This window comes from Lynx rufus, unplaced genomic scaffold, assembly GCF_022079265.1.
Source record: "Lynx rufus isolate CCGP_SWC_20201006 ecotype Redwood Valley unplaced genomic scaffold, mLynRuf1.p SCAF_7, whole genome shotgun sequence".
NCBI classification, from domain to species: Eukaryota; Metazoa; Chordata; class Mammalia; order Carnivora; family Felidae; genus Lynx; species Lynx rufus.
This window is the reverse complement of record NW_025814889.1, coordinates 80,540,290-80,561,539: the sequence shown is the minus strand read 5'-3', so window position 1 is coordinate 80,561,539 and position 21,250 is coordinate 80,540,290. Positions and strand designations below refer to the sequence as shown.

Below are 21,250 nucleotides of genomic sequence, written 5' to 3'. Positions count from 1 at the left end.
GTTATTTACACCACCGTCCTGACCTTCTGGAGCAGCGCTGGCTCCGATAAATAACCCGCTCAGCGCCATTTCAGAGCAGGAGTGGGAGGTGCAGGAAGGGAGCAGGGGCTGAGGAGAGCCCCCACGCAGGTGCGCGTCTCCGGGTTACTAATGGCTGAGGCGGGAGCCGGCAGCTGGCTTTGGGGGTGGGGGGGGAGCGCTCGGTTCCCCAGGACTCCCACTGAGAAAATACCACCCCCACCCCACCCCTGGCGCCAATTTCCAGGCGAGGGGACGGAGGGATGCCAAGGAGGCAAACAGCCCCGTAAATTAGGGGTGGGGGTGGGGGGAGGTGGAATGCTGGGGAGTCTCTGAGGTAGGAGGGAAGAAATATTATAAGATGGGGAGTGATGGGGGGGGGGGCTAGAGGAATAGAAGCAGCTGCCAAAAAGAGAGGAAGAGGAACAGAAACATCACACAAAGGCAGTTTGGAAAAAAATCTGTTTTATTCCTCTTTGCGCACAGCAGTAGATGAGGGTGGCTATCTCCTGACTCCATACGTCTCTGACCCCAAAAAACGTCCCCTCAGATATGCCCGGTTATTCACCCCACTTCAGTCTTGGAGAACTGACAGTTAGTGGGTGGGGCAGAGGGAAGCCTCAGGAAGGTGTTTTTTGAGACATTTTTGTGGGAAGTTTTGGGTCAGGGGGAAGATTAGACCCAAGAGGGGGTGCTCCGTCCCCCATCTTCCTGGGGGAATCCAAATCCCAAAGGTTTTCGGAAGAAAGGCACCTCTCTCAGCGACCCAGGGAGGGAGAGAGCGCAGACCTACTGCCTGGATGTAAGGCTGAGGCAGAGAGAAGAGGGGGTTAAGCAACAGAGACTGCAGACCCAGGGCAGAGGAGTGAAATGCATGTGGGGGGAGCGAAGGGGACAGAGCCCAGAGGCCCAAGTCACAAATCCCACCCCCTCCCCAGTTCTGAGCAAAACCTCTTCTTCCCAGGATGAAAATGGGAGTTTTAGTTCAGGGACCGGCTTTGCTCCAGGGCACAGCGAGGACAGGCCAGGCAAAGATCCCAGGGGTGGCGAAGGTGGACAGAGTCCAGGTAGTGGGACCAGGAGATGGACAGTCCTACAGTGAACACTCACAGACCCACAGCGGTTCTGAAGCTAGAAGCCAGGATCAGGGTTAAGAATGCAGCTGTGACTGAAATACAGACTTTTATCAGCCCTATCCCATAACATTTAAATCCCTACTTCTTCCACTCTGCCCCTGCCCACGAGCTGTTCCCCATCTTTTCTCCCAAGGCTGGAGGACAGGGCAGTAAGAAGGAATGGGAGGAAACGCTGAGGCCAGTGAGTGAGTGGGGCTGTGGCTGAGACTGGAATATGCCACCCCCACTCATTCTATAGAAAAAACATTCTCTCCCTCCCTCCCTCCCCTTGCTAACATATGGGCTGTTGGGATGAAGGCCTGGTAAAGGCAAAGGGAGGAAAACACTCAGCACATTCTTTCTCCCGCTTTGATCTCAAGTGTAGCTGCAGCAAAGGGCACCGAAGTTGAGAAGAAAATATGGGGGGGGGGGTGTAGGAGAGCATGAGAGCACAGTTCGGTGTAGAAAGGAAGAGGGTGCTTTCCCTACTACCCTGCGTTTGAATCTGATGGGAGCTTTACTCCCAGGCTGTTAAAAAAAAAAAAAAAAAAAGTGTGAAAGAATAGGAAGCATAAGTGGGGGGTTGGGGGAGCAACCACAGAGAGGATGGAGACTTAAGGATCCCTTGTGATCCCCGAGATGACCCTGAGAGCATCAGTTGGGGGACTGGATGAGAAGTCACAGCAGATATGTGGATTTTCTGAGGGGGTGAGGAGCCAGGAACAGTGAGGTCTTCACCGAAGGAGTGACCACTTGATCTGCTCTTTGGCTGACTGCAGCACCTGCAGGGACAAGAGCGGCAGTGAGGGGCTTGCCTGGGGGAGGGGGGCGGGGGCGGGGCAAGGACAGAGATTGGGGCTCTCCTTCCCCGCACTTGCCTTCCCCGTCCTTAGAAGAATGGCAAATAGAAAATCCCCAAGGGTAGAGGGATGGGAAGAAGCTCTCTAAGGCCCTAGAGGGTTGTCAGTTTGGGAAATTCCAAAAAAATTCAAATCCACTGGGGGGATGAAGAGAGAAGAGGTATACCTGGGAGGAAAGAAAAAAACTGGGGGTTACTGGACATATGTTAGAAAGGAGGGGTTACCACATCCAGATGGGCTTCTTAGTGAGAATTCCAAGTAGGTAGAAAACAGAATCCCTCCCTTGCCTCCCGCATCAGGTAGACAGTCTATCTGCAAAGTAGCAGGATGGATCTGCAAAACCTGCTTATTCTAGAATATGCATTTCCAGCTTAGCCCTCATTTGAATAATAAGAGAAGAGAAAGAGAGAGAGAGAGTGTGTGTGTGCGCGTGTGCGCGCGTGCACACGCACGCACACAGACCATCTGCTTAAGGCAAGCCTCTGCTGGGGAATAAATCACTGAATGAGGCATCAGGCAGGGAGGGTTTGAAGGGTACAGAGCAAGGCTGACAGCCACTGATCACAGGGAAGTGGGACAGGAGTTGGGTGGGGTAGGGAGTGTTTGGCTGTAGGAGTCCCAGTTCTCTGGAATAAGAGGGAGCCAAGAAAGATGGGTCTTCAGTCTCTAGACTCATTCCAACTTGGGCTGGGGTGGAGTGTTATTCTAGTCTCTTTAGTGACCCAGTCCGTCTGGAGAGGAAGAAAAGGAGAAAGTCCTACCTGAGACACGGTCTGCTCCGTAAGCGGAACATCTTCACCCTATGGCACAGAGAAACAAGCATTTAGCAAGGGAGAAAGCTGGAGTGAGACCTGACTGAAGTTTGGTAGTGGAGAAGGAAAAGGCAGATGCCCGACTTCTCAGTCCCTTCTAGGTGGTACAGCCATAATTTTACTTGGCCAGAGGGACTGTGAGCAGAAAAGGGTCATTTCATCCATCCTCTGTTTTAAGGCAGGAGGACTTCTTAAAAGATTTATTCCATTCCAAGTAATCAGCAGGTTATCTGATCCTCAACTTGGGGGTGGGGGACCTGATTCCCTAGTCAGAGAAGACCTTCCCTGAATATCAATATCGCCAGGGAAAGGATGAGGGGGAGCCAGGGGTAATTTAATGGATCCCGCAAGGCCTGATGGGTAACGACAGCATGTTAATTTGAAGAAATAAACTGCTGCAACAGCAGCCTGAGAAGGGGAAGGCGGGAGTGGGTGGTGGGGGGGACCCTCTCTCTTGCCACATAGAGACATATGTTAGAGGAGAAGATTAAACTATGCAAATGGAGCCCACGGCAGTTAAGGGAGAAGATTTCCCATTACCCGGCACTGTCAGCCTTCACTCCGTGGAGGTCAGAGCTGGGACATTCTATGAATGGGGAGATTTGCTTTGCTCAAACATCGAGGCACCCCACAGTTTGCTGGTGGGCTCTCTCTACACCCACCATTGTCTCCCCAGCAGACCTGGAGGCTTCTACGGTTAACCCAAAGGCCCCTTTCTGGCATCCCTAGCACCAAAGAGGACTGAGGTTCTGCAAATAAATGCTTCCTGATAGACAGGTGCTGTCCTTAGTTATGTAAAGACTTTATGACAAGAAAGACACTCCTCTGCCTCACTTGATTGGGATCCATCCCCAAAGGAAGTATAAGCCAACCTCAACTTCCTTTATAGTTTCAGAATCATTAATATTAAAGTTTGTTTTACTCATCTTTGATTCAATTAAGTATGTACTAAATGTCCCCTCTGGGCAAAGACTGTATGAGACGCTAGGTAGCAGGTTAGGGACAAAAGTATGCCCCTTCTGCTTCCCCTCTTTGAGACAATGAGAATTTGAAAGGGGAGGAGAAGGTTGTATGTATTCTACGAGCCCTGACCTTTAGATAAATTTAGCAGGTCTGGCCCTAGAGGGTGAGTAGACGGGGGATGTAGGGGAGCACACTCTTGCTTACCCTTAGTGCTACCCGGTGTACCACTTGCTGGGGATCACTCTCTAGGATCACCCTAAGAAGACAAAGAAGAGACCATCGTTCACTCTGGCCTGAAGGACAGACTCATTGTGGGGATACTCTGGTCACTAAGGCCACTTGCCTTAGGACAGAGGCAACGATCCCACCCTCTCACCCCAGCTCCAAGGAGGTTCCAGGCAGGTCAGAAAACTCACCCTCCATCTACGATTTCATCCACAGCCAAGAAGAGACCCTCCATGTTCTCCAGCAGAGCTCGTTTTTCTACATTTTTCCTGAGTCCCCAAGAGAAGAGAAAAATCAGCCTAAGACACATAGGAACCTAGCACACCGTCTGAGTTGGGGATCCTAAACTAGACCAACAAAACGCCTCCACCAACCGCACAGACCAAAAAGTAAGTTAAGTAAGTAAATAAGAACTTTTTGGCTAATCCACTCTAAGCTTATTCCTATTCTTAGCTGCTAAGTAAGGATCAGGAATGTCAGGAAAGAGGGTCAAAAAAATAGTCAATTTCTGACTATCCAAGAGTTGATTATCCAGAGCTACTGTTTCTTCCCTACCTACCGTGATGCTGCTCATGACATTGCTCATAAACACTACCATCAGTGGGTGGAAAAAAGCAAATAAACAGCTAAATCCAATCTGGGGGTGGCGGGAGGTGGAGAGGAGTTGAGTGCAAACTCTATTTGCACTCAAGCTCTGACAGACTTTCTAAGCCTCTCCCCATTCCCCTGCTCCCCCTGCATCCCCCTCCCTCACCAGCTCTTCTCAGGCCTTGAAAAGAAGCCCAACCAGGGGGCTGGGAACAGTCAGGGCCCTCATCCACCAGCTTCAGATCCGGTGGTTGTACATGTGGCCAGTCACATCCGTCAGCTTGACTCTTTCACTAGATCACTGAAATGAAGTCTATTCATTCACCTGGCTAAGAAATAAATCATCCCCTTCCTGAGGAAATCTGAGCCATTCGCCCTGCTGATTTTGTGGGGCTGAGAGCGCCTGCTGTTCTGCTCCGGATGGCGGATGGCTGTCTGTACTGGGTTCACTTGGGAGCTGCCGGGGGAATGAAGTTCAGAGTCCTGGATGTTTTCAAGGAAAGTATCTTATATCTCTTCTGTTGCCCATCTACATGGGGAACAGAGGGCTGGCTGCTGGGGAGGTGGAGGGGAGGCAAGGGTAAATGGCATATTCTTCCTGTCCTATAGAAACGAAAAACTAAGGACTAAAGTTAAAAACTGGGAGTGTTGCCTCCATTCCCAGGGTACTGATGTTACATCTGGGACACTTCCCCACACTTGCCCTTCCCTTCTAATGAAGTCTAGAAAAGCACCTTAAAGGTACTCAGAACTCTGACAGAGCCACTGGGTAATATGAGAGTAGACAGACATTGCTCCCTCCCAATCCCCTTTCTTAGGAGAATTATCCCCCAGGTGGGACACACTTCCCATCCAGTCTTCCCCATCAGTGCAAATTACTCTGAAATAATAAGCCTAACTTCTCAAGGTAAATCAATTCCCTGGAGCCTCTGCTAATTCCCCCACAAATTCCTGGGCCTGATGAATAGTGACTTTCTCTCCCAAACAGATGTCAAGAATGGCCTGCTCACCTCAGCATCTGGCTCAATGAGTCAAAGAGGCAATTCAGAACAGCCATGAGCATCAGCTGTTGGGAGACAGGAGAAGCAGAAGGATAAGGTTCAAGGCCCTGAAAGCTGCTACCTGAAAACAAAACCTGCCAATTCATTAAGCATCAAAAGACATGGGCTTTCACAAAGGACCAAAAGCATAAGGTGGAAGTCAGAGCAAAAACAGGAAGAGGAACTGTGGTTTCTCGCAGAAATAAATTCTGCTACACGATCCCACAATTTGAGACCTCTCTCTGACCAGACTGTTCAAACTTTCCTATTGCAGTCCTCTACAGGTCTTTACCAACTGCGTATATGTTACCGGAGATCTTAGGTAAAGAAATCATTAACCAAACAGTAACTAAGGTCAGAGAGTTAGTGGAAAGAGTATGGACTTTGGAGTCAGACAGAGTTGGGCTTAAATCCCAGCTGAGCCATTTCTATATGTGTGACCCTGGGAAAGTTATTAGGTTGAACCATATGAAACTGCCATTTCTATAGTTCAACGGTGGTCATATGCAAGCAATTTCATATTGTTCCTCATGTTTTGGTTTCCTCATCTATAAAACAAGAACACTAATACCCACAACTCACATAAGTGCTTTAAGGATTAGGTAACAATGTACCTTACAAAGCACTTAAAGTAGTAAAAGCTCAGAAAGAATTGGTTCTCTCAAACTTTTACTTTTGCTTCAAATTAGGTGGGGGCTTATTTTTACTTATCTACTCTCCTAGACGTCGCTACCTGAGGTAAGTAGCTTTTCCTGTGCATAGGAAGCAGGTTAGGACTATATTCACAGTTTTCTCAAGTGACCCATTCAGAATGTACGGCTTCAACATGACCCTGAATGTTGGCTAACTGACCCAAGCTCAGTCAGATGTGGAGCCTTCATAGTAGGAGCAAGCATCTCCTTGACCTTGACCACACCTCAGAAATCTACCTCTGAAAACACTATGCAGGGAAGACCCTTGATACCGTATATCAGTATGTATGAAAACATATCTGGTGTCTCCAACGTGAAGATAAAAGAGCAATGGTGGGGGGGGGGGTGCCTGGCTGGCTCAGTTGGAGGAGCAAGCGACTGTTTATCTTGGGGTCATGAGTTCAAGCCCCACGTTGGGTGTAGCGATTACTTAAATAAATAAAACTTAAAAAAAAAAAGAGCAAGTGGGGAAAAACCTGCATTCTAGGTTGATTTAAAAAAATATATTTTTTTAATGTTTATTTTTGAGAGAGAGAGAGAGAGAGAGAGAGAGAGAGAGAGAGACAAAGTGCGAGTAGGGGAGAGGCAGAGAGAAAGAGGGAGACGCAGAATCCCAAGCAGGCTCCAGGCTCTGAGCTGTCAGCACAGAGCCCGACGTGGCGCTCGAACTCATAAACCACAGATCATGACCTGAGCCGAAGGTGAACACTCAACTGACTGAGCCACCCAGGGGCCCCTAAGTTGATTTGTTTGCTAGGCCACATTTGTGAGGGCAGCAGGACTCTGATAACTTCATTAGCCCCGTCAGAAGCCAGAGGGACGTGGCCCTCCTAGGGTCCAGAACCAGTAACTATCCTATGGTTTAGGAAGTGGAGTCAGCAACAGCAAAGAGTGATGGGGATTCTCACCTCATTTTCATAGGAGCTGCCAATCACATAGAAATAGAGATCGATACTGCTTTTGTATACCACTGTCAGGCCTTCCAAGAGGGCGATTTCACCTGGGGGTGGGGGGAAGGTGGAAACAGTGGGTGGCCTGAGATAAGGAAGTAGGTAGAAGGAGTTCCCATGAATTCCTGGCATCCAGCTATTTGGGCTCAAGGAAGGTAGGTTGTAATAAAGTCCAAAGACCAAAGTTGACCTGCTTTCTCTTTCCAGGTGGTAAAAGGGAAGTATAAACTTGGGGAAATTGAAACGTATCTTCTCCTCTAACCATCTCCCCCGCCAACTACCCTTATTTCCCTCCTTGTATATGAGACAGGATACTAGTCGATCCTTCGGAGGTGAAAAAGCAGAGCGGTCACCTTTACAGACTTCCATTTACCTGCCCTAATGGATGCAGTACAATAAGCAGAGCTGCAGTTAAATTTGTCAAGTGAGGCTCATAAATCCAGGGACTAGACAGGTAGCTAACAGCCAACCTTCCAGCACGGTATTCCCGCGTGAGGTACACTCACCTCCCCATTACATTTCTGAAGAGTTTATTATATGAGGGGAGGAGGAAAAAAGAGAAAAAAGGAGGCAGTCGTTTTATCCTTTCTCTGCAGTCCTGCTGCCCCCCCCCTGCCCCCCACGGTTCCCCCAACACCAGGAGCAGTGAAAGGAAAATGACCTACTGTCAGTCCGATGGGTCTTGTTGAAAATGTTCTTCTCAAAGGCCTTTTGCTCCTTGACACTGGGGTAGGTGTCGTCATAGTACTGGTCAGAGGGAAAGGAGATGGGTTGGGTCATTAGAGCTGGGAGCCCAGAATGATTAGTGATTGTACTTTGCCCTGGATCTTGGATTTCTTTCCTTCAAGGCATGGGGTGAGGGAAAAACACTGACACGAAGAAGGAAGAACTATGGAGGCAGGGAATGGGCAGTGAGTAATTGAATACAAAAAAAAAAAAAAAAAAAAAATTTTAGGGACCCTGCCGTAGGCAAGCCCACCTCACACTTCTAAGACTGTAAGGGCAGAGGCCTACAAGCCCTACGATGAAGCTCTACCCGTCTGCACTCTAGGAGAGCAATCCCGAGACTGATCTCATGGAGTGCTTCCTAGGAGCTTCCCTACATCGGGGGAGCAGTGCTAAAGAATGCAAAAGACACTAGAAGCACAGAACACTTCTTCCAGACCCTCATGCACAGTATGAAACTGACGAATGGGGGAAAGGCTGCAAAAAACCTTCCTCTAAAGAAAGGCAAAGCCTATCCAACCTCTCTCGTATCTTAGCTCTCTTTTCTGAAAACTGAAAACAGCAGACCATCTAGCACATTGCTGAGCCCACTCCCAAGCTCTCCCTGGCACGGGGGCGGAGATACTAGGCTGCTAAATCGCTCTGCTCTTTAGGGGCTAATCCGTCGCAGTCAGCTGAAGACCTATGACAGGTCTGGCATTTAGTAACTGGATAACTGTTTCAAAAGGTGTCCTGCATAGTTACATCCAATTACAGGGAGGAACAGCTGGTGAATTCTAAACTAATCTCTACCTGCTGATTGATTTATGCTGTGCTCGCCCGGAGTTAATACACCAGGGACAGAAAAAATTTCCACAGGAGGGGGGAGACTATGGAGGGAGAGGAGAGGGGTGTCCTTTCTCCTCTCTTTCAATAGATCCAAAGTTAGAAACATCACACTGGGGAAATCAAGAGGTAACAAGCTTGGTGGTGACTGCAGACCTAGGGCTGGAACCCTGGAACTGCGAGAGAATTTCCTGGGAAAACGCAGGCAGGGTGACAATGCAAAAGGAAGGGGGACAAGAGTGATGGGCATGGGCAGCCTGCTTCTCATATCCAGACACTGTACTGTTCAGAAACCAAGGTTCCCAAGGTTTTCCCTGCTCTAATGCTGACAACAAAGGAGGTCAAAATCTGTGGAAGGCAAGTGTGGAAGCAGGGCAACTAAGAGACAGAAGCAGTCTGGGTTTTCATCTGGAGTGGTCACAGGAAAATGGAAGAATTCTCAAAATTATAGTATCAAGGAATAGGCGTTAGTGGAGGCAGTCCCAGGTCCAAATCTCAGAATCAGCCTTTGTCTTGCTCCTCAGTGAATTTCAAAGGGAATCTCACCTTGGCAAAAAGTCGATCTCCATCATTGTCCAGAATCAGGATGGCTTTGACAGTATACAGGGAGGGTTCCTGAAGAGATAGGAACATACCTTCAGTCCTGAAGGCTCCTGCTACCAGTGGCAAACCAGCTACCTTCCCCTAGTCCCACTGGGGCTGCAAGGGGATACAGAGGTGCCTCTGCATGTCCCCTATCCCAGCCTGGTTAGATGTAGACAATTCCCTCCGAGAACGATCAAGTGGTGAATGAACTGAATTGAGGGAGGGGGCATTTCGACAAAGAACTCCAAAATAGCATCAGAGGAACAGTGTCTCTGAGCCGGACTCACAGAGGATTTAATCAAGGTAGGTCATGGAATGTTATTTCCACACATTATGCTACAGTTATTTTCCAAACTACCCTCCCTCCCTGCTCTCCCACATACAGGTAGGTATGGAATGTGACCAGATTAATTAATAGGCACTGCACGAGGCTATCTGAAAATAGGATTGAATGCCCTAGTGTACTTGGAAGTTTCTGCAGTCCCAATGCAGTAGCAATGCAGAGGCATAAAGCAAGCCTTCCCTGAACCACCCACACACTGAGCAGAGGGAAACGAACACGCATGCGTGTGCACACTCGTGCACACAGACACACCAGTCCTGAACGCAGCCCAGCGAGACATCCATCTTCCAAGACTTCCCCTATGATCCCAGTTCCTCTACGATACTCCCAACACTACCACTTAACTTGCCAAGACAAAAACCATTCTGAATTTTGGGGGAGTTACGAAGCAGTAAGAAGAGGGTCTAAGAAGCCGGGAGCCTGGAGTTAATGAGCAGGAGGGGAGTGTTCTTTCACTATCAACAATCAAATCTTGAGGATAATGGCTCTCGTAAAGGAACCACAGCCTCAGCCTTAATGGTTACATCCAACTGCAAAGCATATCACATTGCAAAAGCTCCTCTACTCCTGCAACTTCTAACGAACCAGCTAACCAGGAGAGGAAAAGGAAGGAAAGGGAGGCAGTGTTACGTGTGTAGAAGGTGTCTGCAGGCTCATATTCCTTGAATTTCCTTTTTTTTTTTTTAATATATTTTTTAAGTAGGCTCCACGCCCAATGTGGGGCTCGAATTCACGACCCCAAGATCAAGAGTCGTGTGCTCCACCAACTGAGCCAGCCAGGCGCACCTCACATTCCTTGAATTTTTTTTTAATGTTTATTTATTTTTGAGAGAGAAGAGAGCGAGTGAGCGAGTGAGCAGGGGAGGGGCAGAGAGAGAGGGAGACCAGAGACAGAGAATCCCAAGCAGACTCCGCGTGTCAGCACAGAGCCCAGTGTAGGGCTCAAACTCATGGACCGCCAGATCATGACCTGAGCCGAAACAAGAGTTGGACGCTTAACCGACTGAGCCACCCAGGAGCCCCACATTCCTTGAATTTCTAATCAACATTACTTACCCTTGCTCTCCCTCCCCTGTGCTGTGAGACAGGGCTGTTGCCTCCCTTTCCTGGCCTTGCTTAGGAAACCCGCGGTTCTCAGAGGGGCCAAATGTAACCTCCAAGCATGTGGCATGTGTTTAATAAAGACCCAAGAGTGAGCATGAAAGAATTACTGCCAAGGATCCAGAAACTGCAACCTCCACAAAGGTAAACTGTCCCATGAGGCGCCAGGAGGTTTCTGGTTCCACGCAAAGAGCCAACCCTGCCTCGGGGAATTAAGAATGAGAGTAAAGGGAACCCAGTGTTTGGACAACAGGGTGATGAAGAATGTAAGCTTTCCTCACCTGAATTCTTGACAATAGCAATTTTTGTCTTTTGTTCACTGATTTATTCCAAGTGTCTAGAACATGTCACACACTAAACTCTCAGTATTTACTGGATAATTGTGACAAGAAATGAAGTTTGAGAATAAGGCAAAAATCTCTTGAAGTAGTAAGTGTCCAGGGGAACTCTTTTTTTTTTTTTTTTTTAACGTTTATTCATTTTTGAGAGACAGAGCATGAGCGGGGAGGGGCAGAGAGAGAGGGAGACACAGAATCCGAAGCAGGCTCCAGGCTCCGAGCTGTCAGCACAGAGCCCGACGCGGGGCTCGAACCCACGAACCATGAGATCATGACCTGAGCTGAAGTCAGGTGCTCAACTGACTGAGCCACCCAGGCACCCCTCTAGGGGAACTCCTATAATTAGACTTCCATGTATCGGTATACGTTCTGGTGTGGCCATTTGGGGTGATACTACTACCAACATATCTCTGCACTGATCAACACTCCATAGAGATGCCCACTCTATACACATTACTCCCTGGAATAAATAGTCTGTCTCAAACTAAGGAACTCTGTGTCTAGCAGAGGCAAGTCTTCTAGAGTCTCATCTAAAAGGTCACAAATAGAGAAGCTTTCCTCACTCCTAACCCCCACAGAAAGATCTCCCCATAAAGCAGGCTTAATTCCATAGCAACTTGAGGGTCCAACCTCAAATGACCAAAAGGGAGACACCAGTGGGAATGAGTTTCCTTCACAGAGGAAAAGAAGCCCACAGGGAAGGAAATTTGGAAGAGAGCATTTTTCCTACTTTCCCCTGGAAATCTTTGGCTCTGTTCTTCTCTCCACATTCACAGAAACCTTGGAGAGCTTCCTAATGGTTTAAACTGGGCATTAGTCTGGCATAGATAACTGGTTCCTGCAGCCATAGAGTCTGGCATCCCTAGAAAGAATGGGATGGATCCCAAAGAAAAGAAAAACCCTTATAGCCACCAGCCAACTAGGAGAGAGACAATGCCCTTTGTGGCCACTGGGGTATGAGTGCCTGAAACTGCTGGCAAAGACAGAAAGAGATTCCTGGGCCTTTCTCGCTGGCTTCCTAGAAGATGTTATCAAGGAAACCCCCCAGATAGGAACTGGATGTTACTGGGAAGGATAAAAGGCAGGCAAAGGAAGGCAGGGAGAAGACCAGATCTGACTCTGAGAGAGGTAAGAAGGCACTGGAGGAAAGGCTGGTCATTTCAAACGAGGGAATAACCATACTCAATAAAGCCAAGAATTGAGGCATGAGCGGATGCTGCTTCAACTCTGCTACAGCTGGAGCCAGCAGCGTCTCCTTTACGTCTGTCTCCTGCCACCTCCTGACTACAGCCGGTGCCACTTCAGCCTGGGGCCTTTACCTCTCGGGAGCGGGGGAGGCCAAGAGTTCCTCTCATACCATAAAACTAGCCAGTTTAAAGGCCCCAGAAACCATGACTGGTAATGTAATTTCATTTTGAGTTTTTGCAAAGGGCAAGTTTATAAATAACTCCCAGCTATTGAGAAATGGGCCTCCTGGACAATGGACTAGGTTTGACCTTGTAACACATTAAATGCTGATTACTGAAAAAGACCCTACAAGCTTAGGCCAGGTTCAAAGGATTTAAAAGGTCTATTCTTCCCTCCCACTCCCAAATGTGTAGCTGCTAGAAAGCTTTCGAGACAAAGTTCTGTGATGCACTGACTTTCAGAGAGCCACAGCCTGAGTGTATAACAGAACTTCACCTCAAATGCTAATAGTGCCTGGAAATGACATGTAGGCAGATTGTTTGTGGGAGGTTGGGTGGCTCAGATAGATTTTCGTGTACGTTTTTATTGTCAAGGAAATTAGACGGGACTCCTCAGGAGCGCTGAAACAACACCAAACAAGCAACCAGCCTGCTGCAAAGGAGTCTCCGATCTCAATCAGAGGATTTCTGTGGTCTGGTGAAAAACACCTCCCAGTACCCCGGCGACTAGCACACGGGGGACTACAGGGGAAGTCATTCCTAGTGCTGCCCCCTGTGGGCCTTCAAATGACCTGCAGCTTCCTCAGCAGTGTAATCAGCAAAAATATTAAAAAGGCAGCTCTGGATAGAAGTTCTCTGTGTGTCTTGTAAGTCAAACTAGGAGAGACAGGCTCTGAAAAAGCACTGAATTAAGTCAGTTCACAGCATACAGAGTAAGAAGGCACTCTGGGGTAAGATCATGAAATGTCACCAGAAGAGGAAATGGGGGGGCGGGTGGAGAGAGGGGAATCTTTGCAGCAGGCACACAGGATATCTGGGGGCTAAGACCAATTATTTTTATTTAATTCACAGGGACGGGGCGGGGGGCGGGGGGGACGTGACCAAGAAGGCTTTGTGGAGCTAGAGGATGCTATCCACACAGCTGAAGGGGCGCAAGTAAGAACCTGGTTGAAATTCCTAGAAAGTTCTTCATTTCCCACTTAGAAAGAAATCTTTATGGCCATGCCAAAAAGTAGTACCCTGGCTTGGCAACAGGTCTTGATCAACAAGAAACAAGACGCTCTTCCCTTGACCCTTTTTTTTTTTTTTTTTTTTTTTAACGTAGGCTCCATGCCCACCGTAGAGCCCAACGCAGGGCTTGAACTCACGACCCTGAGATCAGGACCTGAGCTGAGATCAAGAGTCAGATGCTCAACCAACTGAGCCACCCTGGTGCCCCAACTCTATTTATAGAGCAAAACCAAGACAGTAAAAACTAGAAGGAAAAACCCCTAGATACCACTCCCAGCTGCTCTACGTAGCTAAGCAGGTATTTTGCTCCCTGACTCTGTGCCAACTCTTTTAACATGAAAAGCTCCTCTGGGGTTGAGGGCTCCAATTTGCCAGCCACAAGCCTAGGGACTTCAAACAAAAAGAAGAATTAGCTCAAGGCTTTGACAGGGAAGCATAGTTTTCACACACTACCCAAGAGTTTGCTTAGATTCAAGCACAACTCAGGAAAGACCAGGAGCCACAGGTACCACAGAACATTACCCAGTTGCCATGAGACCAAATACTGGTTATAAAGAGGAAAGTGAACACAACCCTTAGGAAGGAAGAAGTGACGTCAGGAAAAGACACCTAGAAAGAATCTTCCTGACGGAGACAGAAAATGTGAAAGCACGGTCACTAAGAACTCAACCACTATAGGAGAAAATGTCTCCGAACTCCTAAAATCCTTTATTGTAATCTGGGTCGGCCATTAACTCAAGTTCTACCTTTCCGGGGGACTCTGCTTCTTCATCAGAGAAATGACAGGCCTGACCTAGATCAGTTAAGGTTAATACCTTAAGTTACAGCAGATCTTTTTGATAAGCTGATGAAATTTATGGACCCCGTTACCAGAAAACTACACATTCACAAATTCTTATGATTTCAAGGAGCTCAGTTAGAATTAAATATCATACTTTGTGAGGATAATAAGATGGTGTGGAGAGGGGAGGGGGAAAGGGGGAAATGAATGATACTTTTGAAAATCACCCCCTCTCCTCTGCCTCGAACCAAATAATGACTTCAATAAATATGTGTGTGGCCTTCATAAATTAATAAATATGACTGAGAAAACTAACACAGCCAGCAGGGGGAGCAAAGGTCGGCACCATACCCCTCCAGCTTTCAGTGACTGAACTTGGTGGCTGTGAGACAGGCAAGGACAAAGATAACTGAGCCTAAGCTCTTCAGAAATGCAAAATCTCAGGTCCTCTCTTAAAACTGAGAAAGCCAGGGCACCTGGCTGGCTCAGTCGGTAGAGTATGCAACCCTCGGGCTCAGGGTTGTGAGTCTGAGCCTAGAACTTATTATTATTTTTTAATTTCAGAAAACCTCATCTAGAGAAGTTTTCCCCAGAGGGTGCACAGTCCATTCTCCAACTATTATGAAAAATTACAGAAACACAGGACAAAGCAAAGCAGCACTGGAAAGAGAGACAAGTCGAACAAGCAGAAATCAGAGCACTTGGCACCTGAGGCCTGAGAGTGACATTAGAACTTCCCACCTTCCCAGTTGGGTAATCCAAGAGCTCTCATTTAAATATCATCAGTAAAGGGAAAAATCCGATGGAACTAGATCTATTTCTGCAGAGTTCTTGTTTATAACATTTCGGGCTATCTACCCTGCCCCTAATCTGCTAGCCTAAAAGAATGGGTCGACAGCCTCTGTGTTTGTCTTTCAGTCTACCAATCCAAAATTCAAAATCATGTCCTAAGGCCTAATTGCTATCCTCTGCCCCAGTTTCAGTCTCCCTCTAAAAAGTATACAAATAATAGAAAAGGAGTTGAAGAAAATTGGTAGGGCTATCCAAACCATCTGGCTGTAGGTGGAGATACCTGCCTTGACAGTGGGAAAACTAAATGCCCAGATAAGGAGACACGCATTTCACCTGCAACATGTGACTTAGGTTACACAGCAGGAAAGTCTTCTGAAGAGATGGGTGTGGTCAAACGCCAGAAGAGGAAAGCTAGGAAATCGAAGGATAAAGAGAACTCCTCTAATAATCTGATCTGGGAGAAAACCTATTCTGCACAGCATCAGGGAAGACGGAACGTGAGAGGGCCCTTGCCAGTACAGGCATCTTAAACGCGCATGGACTCAACCCCCCAATCCATCTTCATCAGCTGCTTGAGGGCACTCTGCCTTCCATCTTTCTAATTACTCTAGTGTAAGTGGATAGGTGGACACGGATTCTGTATTCCTGTTTGATCCTTTATTTGCTTCTTGATTTCCCCTTTCCATGACCAGTGGTCAATATCCTAACTCTAACCAAGTCGTGTCAGCGGAGTAAAGAACAGTAGCAGATATCTAGATAAAAAAAAAAGACCCTAAATCTGCCACTAGGCTCCCTCAAATATCTGGATAATTGCATTCATCCTCTGCTTCACAGGGAAGACCTGGCTTCTCAAAGGTCTTTCTTCACATGGAGACCCCCTCCTCCTCTTTTGACCATGTGACAGCTCCCCTAGACCTTTGATATAATTTATACCTTGCCAGGGACCAACTCTTTCCCACCACTGTGAAGGAGAGGGAAAAAATATATATAAATACGTCGGAAATCTATAACGAGGTCTTCTTGGAGGGCAAGACACGGAGAGAGTTAGAAGCAGCGTCAATTGCTCTTTGGGGGTTTTAGTTCAAGCCGAGGTCTGCTTCCAGCAATCAACCATTAAAACAAGCCGGCCAGAGTAACAGCACAGTTTATTCTGATCATTTAATTTGAAGTGTCAATAAATTAAACTTCAATCAATTAAACTAGGTGTGCAATAACCCAGATGGACACCCCGACACCAACATAATCACAATAAAAATTTTTATGGCTGCCAGGGACCTCACCGGGGGCAGTGCTGGCACAGCTCGCGCCCTAGCTGAGAAATATATCTCCACGGCACAGGATCGAGGAGATTGCTTCTCCTAACGAAATGGAGGGGCCAGGCACCGGCAAGGACGCAGCTGGGAGAGGGGCACAAGGGACTGCCAGGAACGAGATGGGAGTGCTTTGGGGGCTTAATGTAATTGATACCTTTGCCCAGAGCAGGGGGAGGGGGCATTCAGGCCAAGTACCTCTACTGTTAGTGCCAAAGGAATTTAACAAAAGCCCCATTAAGATGATTCAGGAAGCGAAGGCCACAGAGCAGTATCAACCTTTAAGTCATTGATGTATTCTGCATAGTTTCCTCCTCCACAAAGATGCACACTCTTGTGCACTCTGGATGCCCTGATGTTTGAAGGAGTCTTAGAATTTGGGATGTGGTCATTGTTTTAGGATAAAAAATGGTATAAAGGGAGAGAAAGAATGGAATTAAGTCTAGTCTGAAAAGCACTGGAAAAACACTCAGAAAGTGAATCCAGAGAGGTTTAGGAAAAATGAAACCTATGAGGAAAGATTTAAGGATCTAGACTGCTAGAGCAATTCAGCTTTGAGAGGAAAAAGAAAAGAAAAAAAAAATAAGGTAAAGGGGGAAGGGAGGAAGGGAGTAAGTCATTATCTTTAAGATTTCATAGGTTATTAATGGAGAATGGTGACCTGTAGAGATCCCTCTCCATTCACAGCTAAGAAAGGGAGCATCAGCAGAAAACAGCAGGAGAGAGGAAGTTAAGTACAAAGATGCAGGCTGGGAGCACTATTAAGCACTGGGAAGGAAGTTGATGAAAGGGTCTCTTTCCTTAGGAGACGACAACAGGACCTGAGAAAGATTAGACAAATCTACTTGAAACCTAGAACTAGATTACTTAATTCAAAAAATAAATGTGATCCACTGTAAAGTACCTAAATGAAGGGAACCTACTGGTATTTAGAAGTTCCCATAATCAGATTAAGTTTCGGCAGATGTTTCTTCTTGACCCCCTCTAGATTACTCTTCCCTTCTTCTCAATACCCTATGGCTGTGTGCCTTGTGGAGGTGAGGACAGAGGAATGTACATTCATCAGTTTTCCCTAGAGGTCCAGTCAAAACAAAAATGTGAACAAAGGAAGCCTACAAGAACTTTAGAAGGTGTCTGCCTCTTTAAGGGGTGGTCTGTTAAATATTATCTGGGTACAGTAAACTCTAGTTCAGGAGACAGCTAAGGTAAGATCCAGGGATTCCTCATACTTTTCACGACGATGGTGATTTAAGTACTCAGGAGGTGCTGCTGAGTAAACAGAGGAAGGCATGAGGTTAAAAAGGACCAGTGCAGAAGGGTGATTCTGAATCCGATGGAGCTAAATTCCATGATCCAGTTTGTGAGGGTAGAGAGAAATAAACATTTAGGAAGTATCACCTGATTCTCAACTAGGGTTCCTCATCTGAAGCACTGAATACTGAAAACTATTTAAATGACTACTTTTTTTTTTTTAACTTCTCCCAAGGATGGTACAAACTAGTGCCATTGTGGATACAGAGAAGTTGATTCATTACATTAATGAATGCCTTAGGCTTACTTCTCTCCTAGAACTCTGGCTGAGAAAGGCTGGAATGATGAGAAAGATACATAAATTCTTAACTGGGGGCCCAAAATATAATGAAATTGTAAAGAGCTGACACAGAGGAAGGAAAATATTAGTTTAATATCATAAGAACTTTGGAGACCAGCACACGAATTGATACCTGTTAGTACTTTGTCCCCAATAAATGCTTTATATAATTGATGTTTAAAAGTACAGTTCTGCATATTGGAGAGGTATCCTCCAGTATGTGCTTCCCTGAGCAAGCCCTCTTCTCTATAATTTGGTTTCCCCTGAACCCATCACATAGATTTCTCATGACAAAGAATCAATATGGTTTTATATTTATTATTTTTTATTTACTTTTGAGAGAGAGAGAGAGAGAGAGAGAGAGAGAGTGCATGAGCAGGGCAGGGGCAGAGAGAGAGGGAGACACAGAATCCGAAGCAGTCTCCAGGCTGGCTCCAAGCGGTCAGCACAGAGCCCGACGCAGGGCTCAAACTCACAAACCGTGAGATCATGACCTGAGCCAAAGTCGGACGCTTAACCAACGCGCCACCCAGGCACCCCAGAATCAATATGGTTTTAAAAGCAAAGTTCAGGGGTACCTCACCAAGGTAGCAGGAATCTGGCATCTTGGGTACAGATCAAAATGGATACAAGGAAGAAGCAGACTGAAACAGACTTCAACAAGGAAGCAGACTGAAAACTGAGGTAAGAGAAAATGTGTGAGATTTTCACATATACCTCCCGCAACTCACCACTACACACATATCCCTTATTAAGACGGCTCCCCAAGCATCATGTCCCTCACTCCTATACCTCTAAGCAGGCTCCCTTGTAAACAGATGTAGGGAGCATTTAAAAAATTCCTAAAAATTTCCAAAGAAACCAATTCCCTGGAATTTATCCTAGTCTGTTAACTGGTTAAGAATACTGGCTAACTGCCTGGTACAGAAAATAACTTATTAAAAACTACTCAGGAGGTGCGTGGCTGGCTCGGGTAGTGGAGCCTGCGGCTCTTGATCTCCAGGTCATGAGTTAGAGCCCAACACTGGGCGCAGAGATTAATTAAAAAATAAAAAAAAATTTTTTTTATTTTATTTATTTTCGACACAGAGAGAGACAGAGCATGAGCAGGGGAGGGGCAGAGAGAGAGGGAGACACAAAATCTGAAGAAGGCTCCAGGCTCTGAGCTGTCAGCACAGCCCGACGCGGGGCTTGAACTCACAGAGTGCCAGATCATGACCTGAGCCAAAGTCAGATGCTCAACCAACTGAGCCACCCAGGCGCCCCAAAGAATAAAAAATTTTTAAAAACCTCAGATTTTAAGCTCGCTACCTAGACTTGATCAATTCACATGATGAGAAGGAATTATCCCTATCTTTGCCATTTTGAAAGAAATCAAACCTGTCACTGTCTTCTACCTGATGAAAATCTGGATATGTACATGTATTAGAGCAGAAAAAGATGCAAGAAAACGTCTTTGGAAAGAGCCTGGAGTTAATCAAGGAAGGAGGTTGGCCGCTGAGTTCCTATACACACATACATATTAACATCCCCAGACTGTAAAACAGAGCACTTTAGAGAGAAATCCTCCAGTCTGGTTCTAAAGAAAGGGTAACGGTATTTTGTTTTAACGGGCAAAAGGGATTATATGGGTAAAGAAGCTAAAACACTCTTTTAGCCACCAAAATTCTCATATAACCAGAGGGAGAGTTAGCATCTCAGATCTTACAATAAGAATTCCTAACGCCTTAGAAGGAGAGAAAAAAGAAGAGAATAAGGAGTCTGGAAAAAATATTCTTTAATCCATGCTAACTTATCAGGTACTCCAGAACTTTGATGGAATACATTTACCATGACAAAACTACATAACAGGGATTAACAGGAGACCTAAGTAAAAAGAAAACCGTTTTCTGAAGATATGTAACAGAACTGTCAACGGAGAGTCAAACTATGACAACCACCAGGAGGACCCTGTGATAACAAACAACTGCAGTCTAGTCCTACAATTTGGGGCCCGTTTGGAGGTCTGGAGAAAGTCAAATCAGAGTATCATCCATAATGCTCAGAATCAGGAGAAACCTAAAGGACCCCAATTCAGTATGCTGATGATCCTATGCGTTCTAAGGACTCCATGTGCTCCCTTCAACTTTCCACGGATTCTGCCCTCTCCCCGGAAGAGCTTTCTACTCTAAACCGAGGCTTTACCTCCTACAGTTCCTACACCAGGCCACACGCTTATTCCAGGGACTGGCAGGACCTTCGGTCCCCGAGGATTACCCGGGATTCCCCTTTCTACCCCCTCCCAGTCAGGATGAACCCCAACTCCCAGCCCCTCTGGACACCGCAGCACCTCGGCTGCCCCTCCGGCTCCTACCAAAATCAGCGCCTCCATCTTGCCCCGCAGCTGGTGCCGACGTGGAGCCGCAAAAGCAACACCGCCGCTGATTGGCCCTACATCCTCATTAGACCCCGCCCAGGATAAGGATTATTGGACTATATCGTAACAGCTATTGCTTTATTGGCCAATCAGTGTACTAGCTTGCTTAGCGGAAGCAAGGTGTCCAGCCAGAAGGCGCAGGCATTTGATTGTCAGATTAAACACTCAATACAACGCCAAAACCTCAAGGTTGAATGGGGCGGGAGGGTCAGGGGGCGGGGTTGTTTCCACGGGGAACAGAGGAAGCGATTATTAATTTTCAATTGGTGGAGAAGAGACCACGTGATATTCGTGGGCCTGATTTAGCAGCTTTAATCCGCACTCCCTTCAGGGGGCGCTGTGTCTCCTTAGCCCTTAACACTGGACAGCTCGTGACGGAATCGCACCGGAATCCCCAGTCCAAGAGCCACATATTAGGTAGGCCCTTGATATCCAAGGTTGCTTTAGCAAACACTGCTAGCTCTTCCCTCAGACTCGCTGAGTGCAGCATCCTCACCGGAAATCTGCACAACCACAGAGTAAAAGCCAAGAGATGCCCAGTGTATTAAATAAAACGAGGCCGCTGGGAGTTAACTGCTACAGTAACAATTTCCCCAAGATGGAGTCCCAGGCTTTGCTGGGCCCAAGGAAGGACAAGAAGCCAATGAGTTTCTAAAAGTAGATTTTCTTTGACCGGACGTGAAACGGGATGTTAGAGCTTTGGACCCTAGAGAGGAGAGAGTAGGAGGGACAAAGGGGTAGAGGGTCCAGGATAAGGAAGGG

At 46.9% G+C, this 21,250-nt stretch overlaps 1 protein-coding gene across 2 annotated transcripts; it reads right to left on the bottom strand.

Annotated features, from left to right (window-relative positions):
• Positions 1-466: 466 nt before the first annotated feature.
• Positions 467-20,493, bottom strand: COPZ1 (COPI coat complex subunit zeta 1). 2 transcript variants are annotated; one of them, XM_047065952.1, is made up of 9 exons: positions 20,426-20,493; positions 9,361-9,429; positions 7,929-8,010; positions 7,222-7,313; positions 5,592-5,647; positions 4,185-4,262; positions 3,973-4,024; positions 2,755-2,793; positions 467-1,915 (listed from the first exon to the last, which is right to left on the bottom strand). In XM_047065952.1, the coding sequence occupies exons 1-9, from the start codon at positions 20,441-20,443 to the stop codon at positions 1,868-1,870; spliced, it is 534 nt and encodes a 177-aa protein (XP_046921908.1). In that variant the 5' UTR covers positions 20,444-20,493; the 3' UTR covers positions 467-1,867. The 2 variants fall into 2 exon arrangements, with proteins under 2 accessions (XP_046921908.1, XP_046921907.1); XM_047065951.1 differs by lacking the exon at positions 467-1,915 and adding an exon at positions 1,924-2,159.
• Positions 20,494-21,250: the final 757 nt, after the last annotated feature.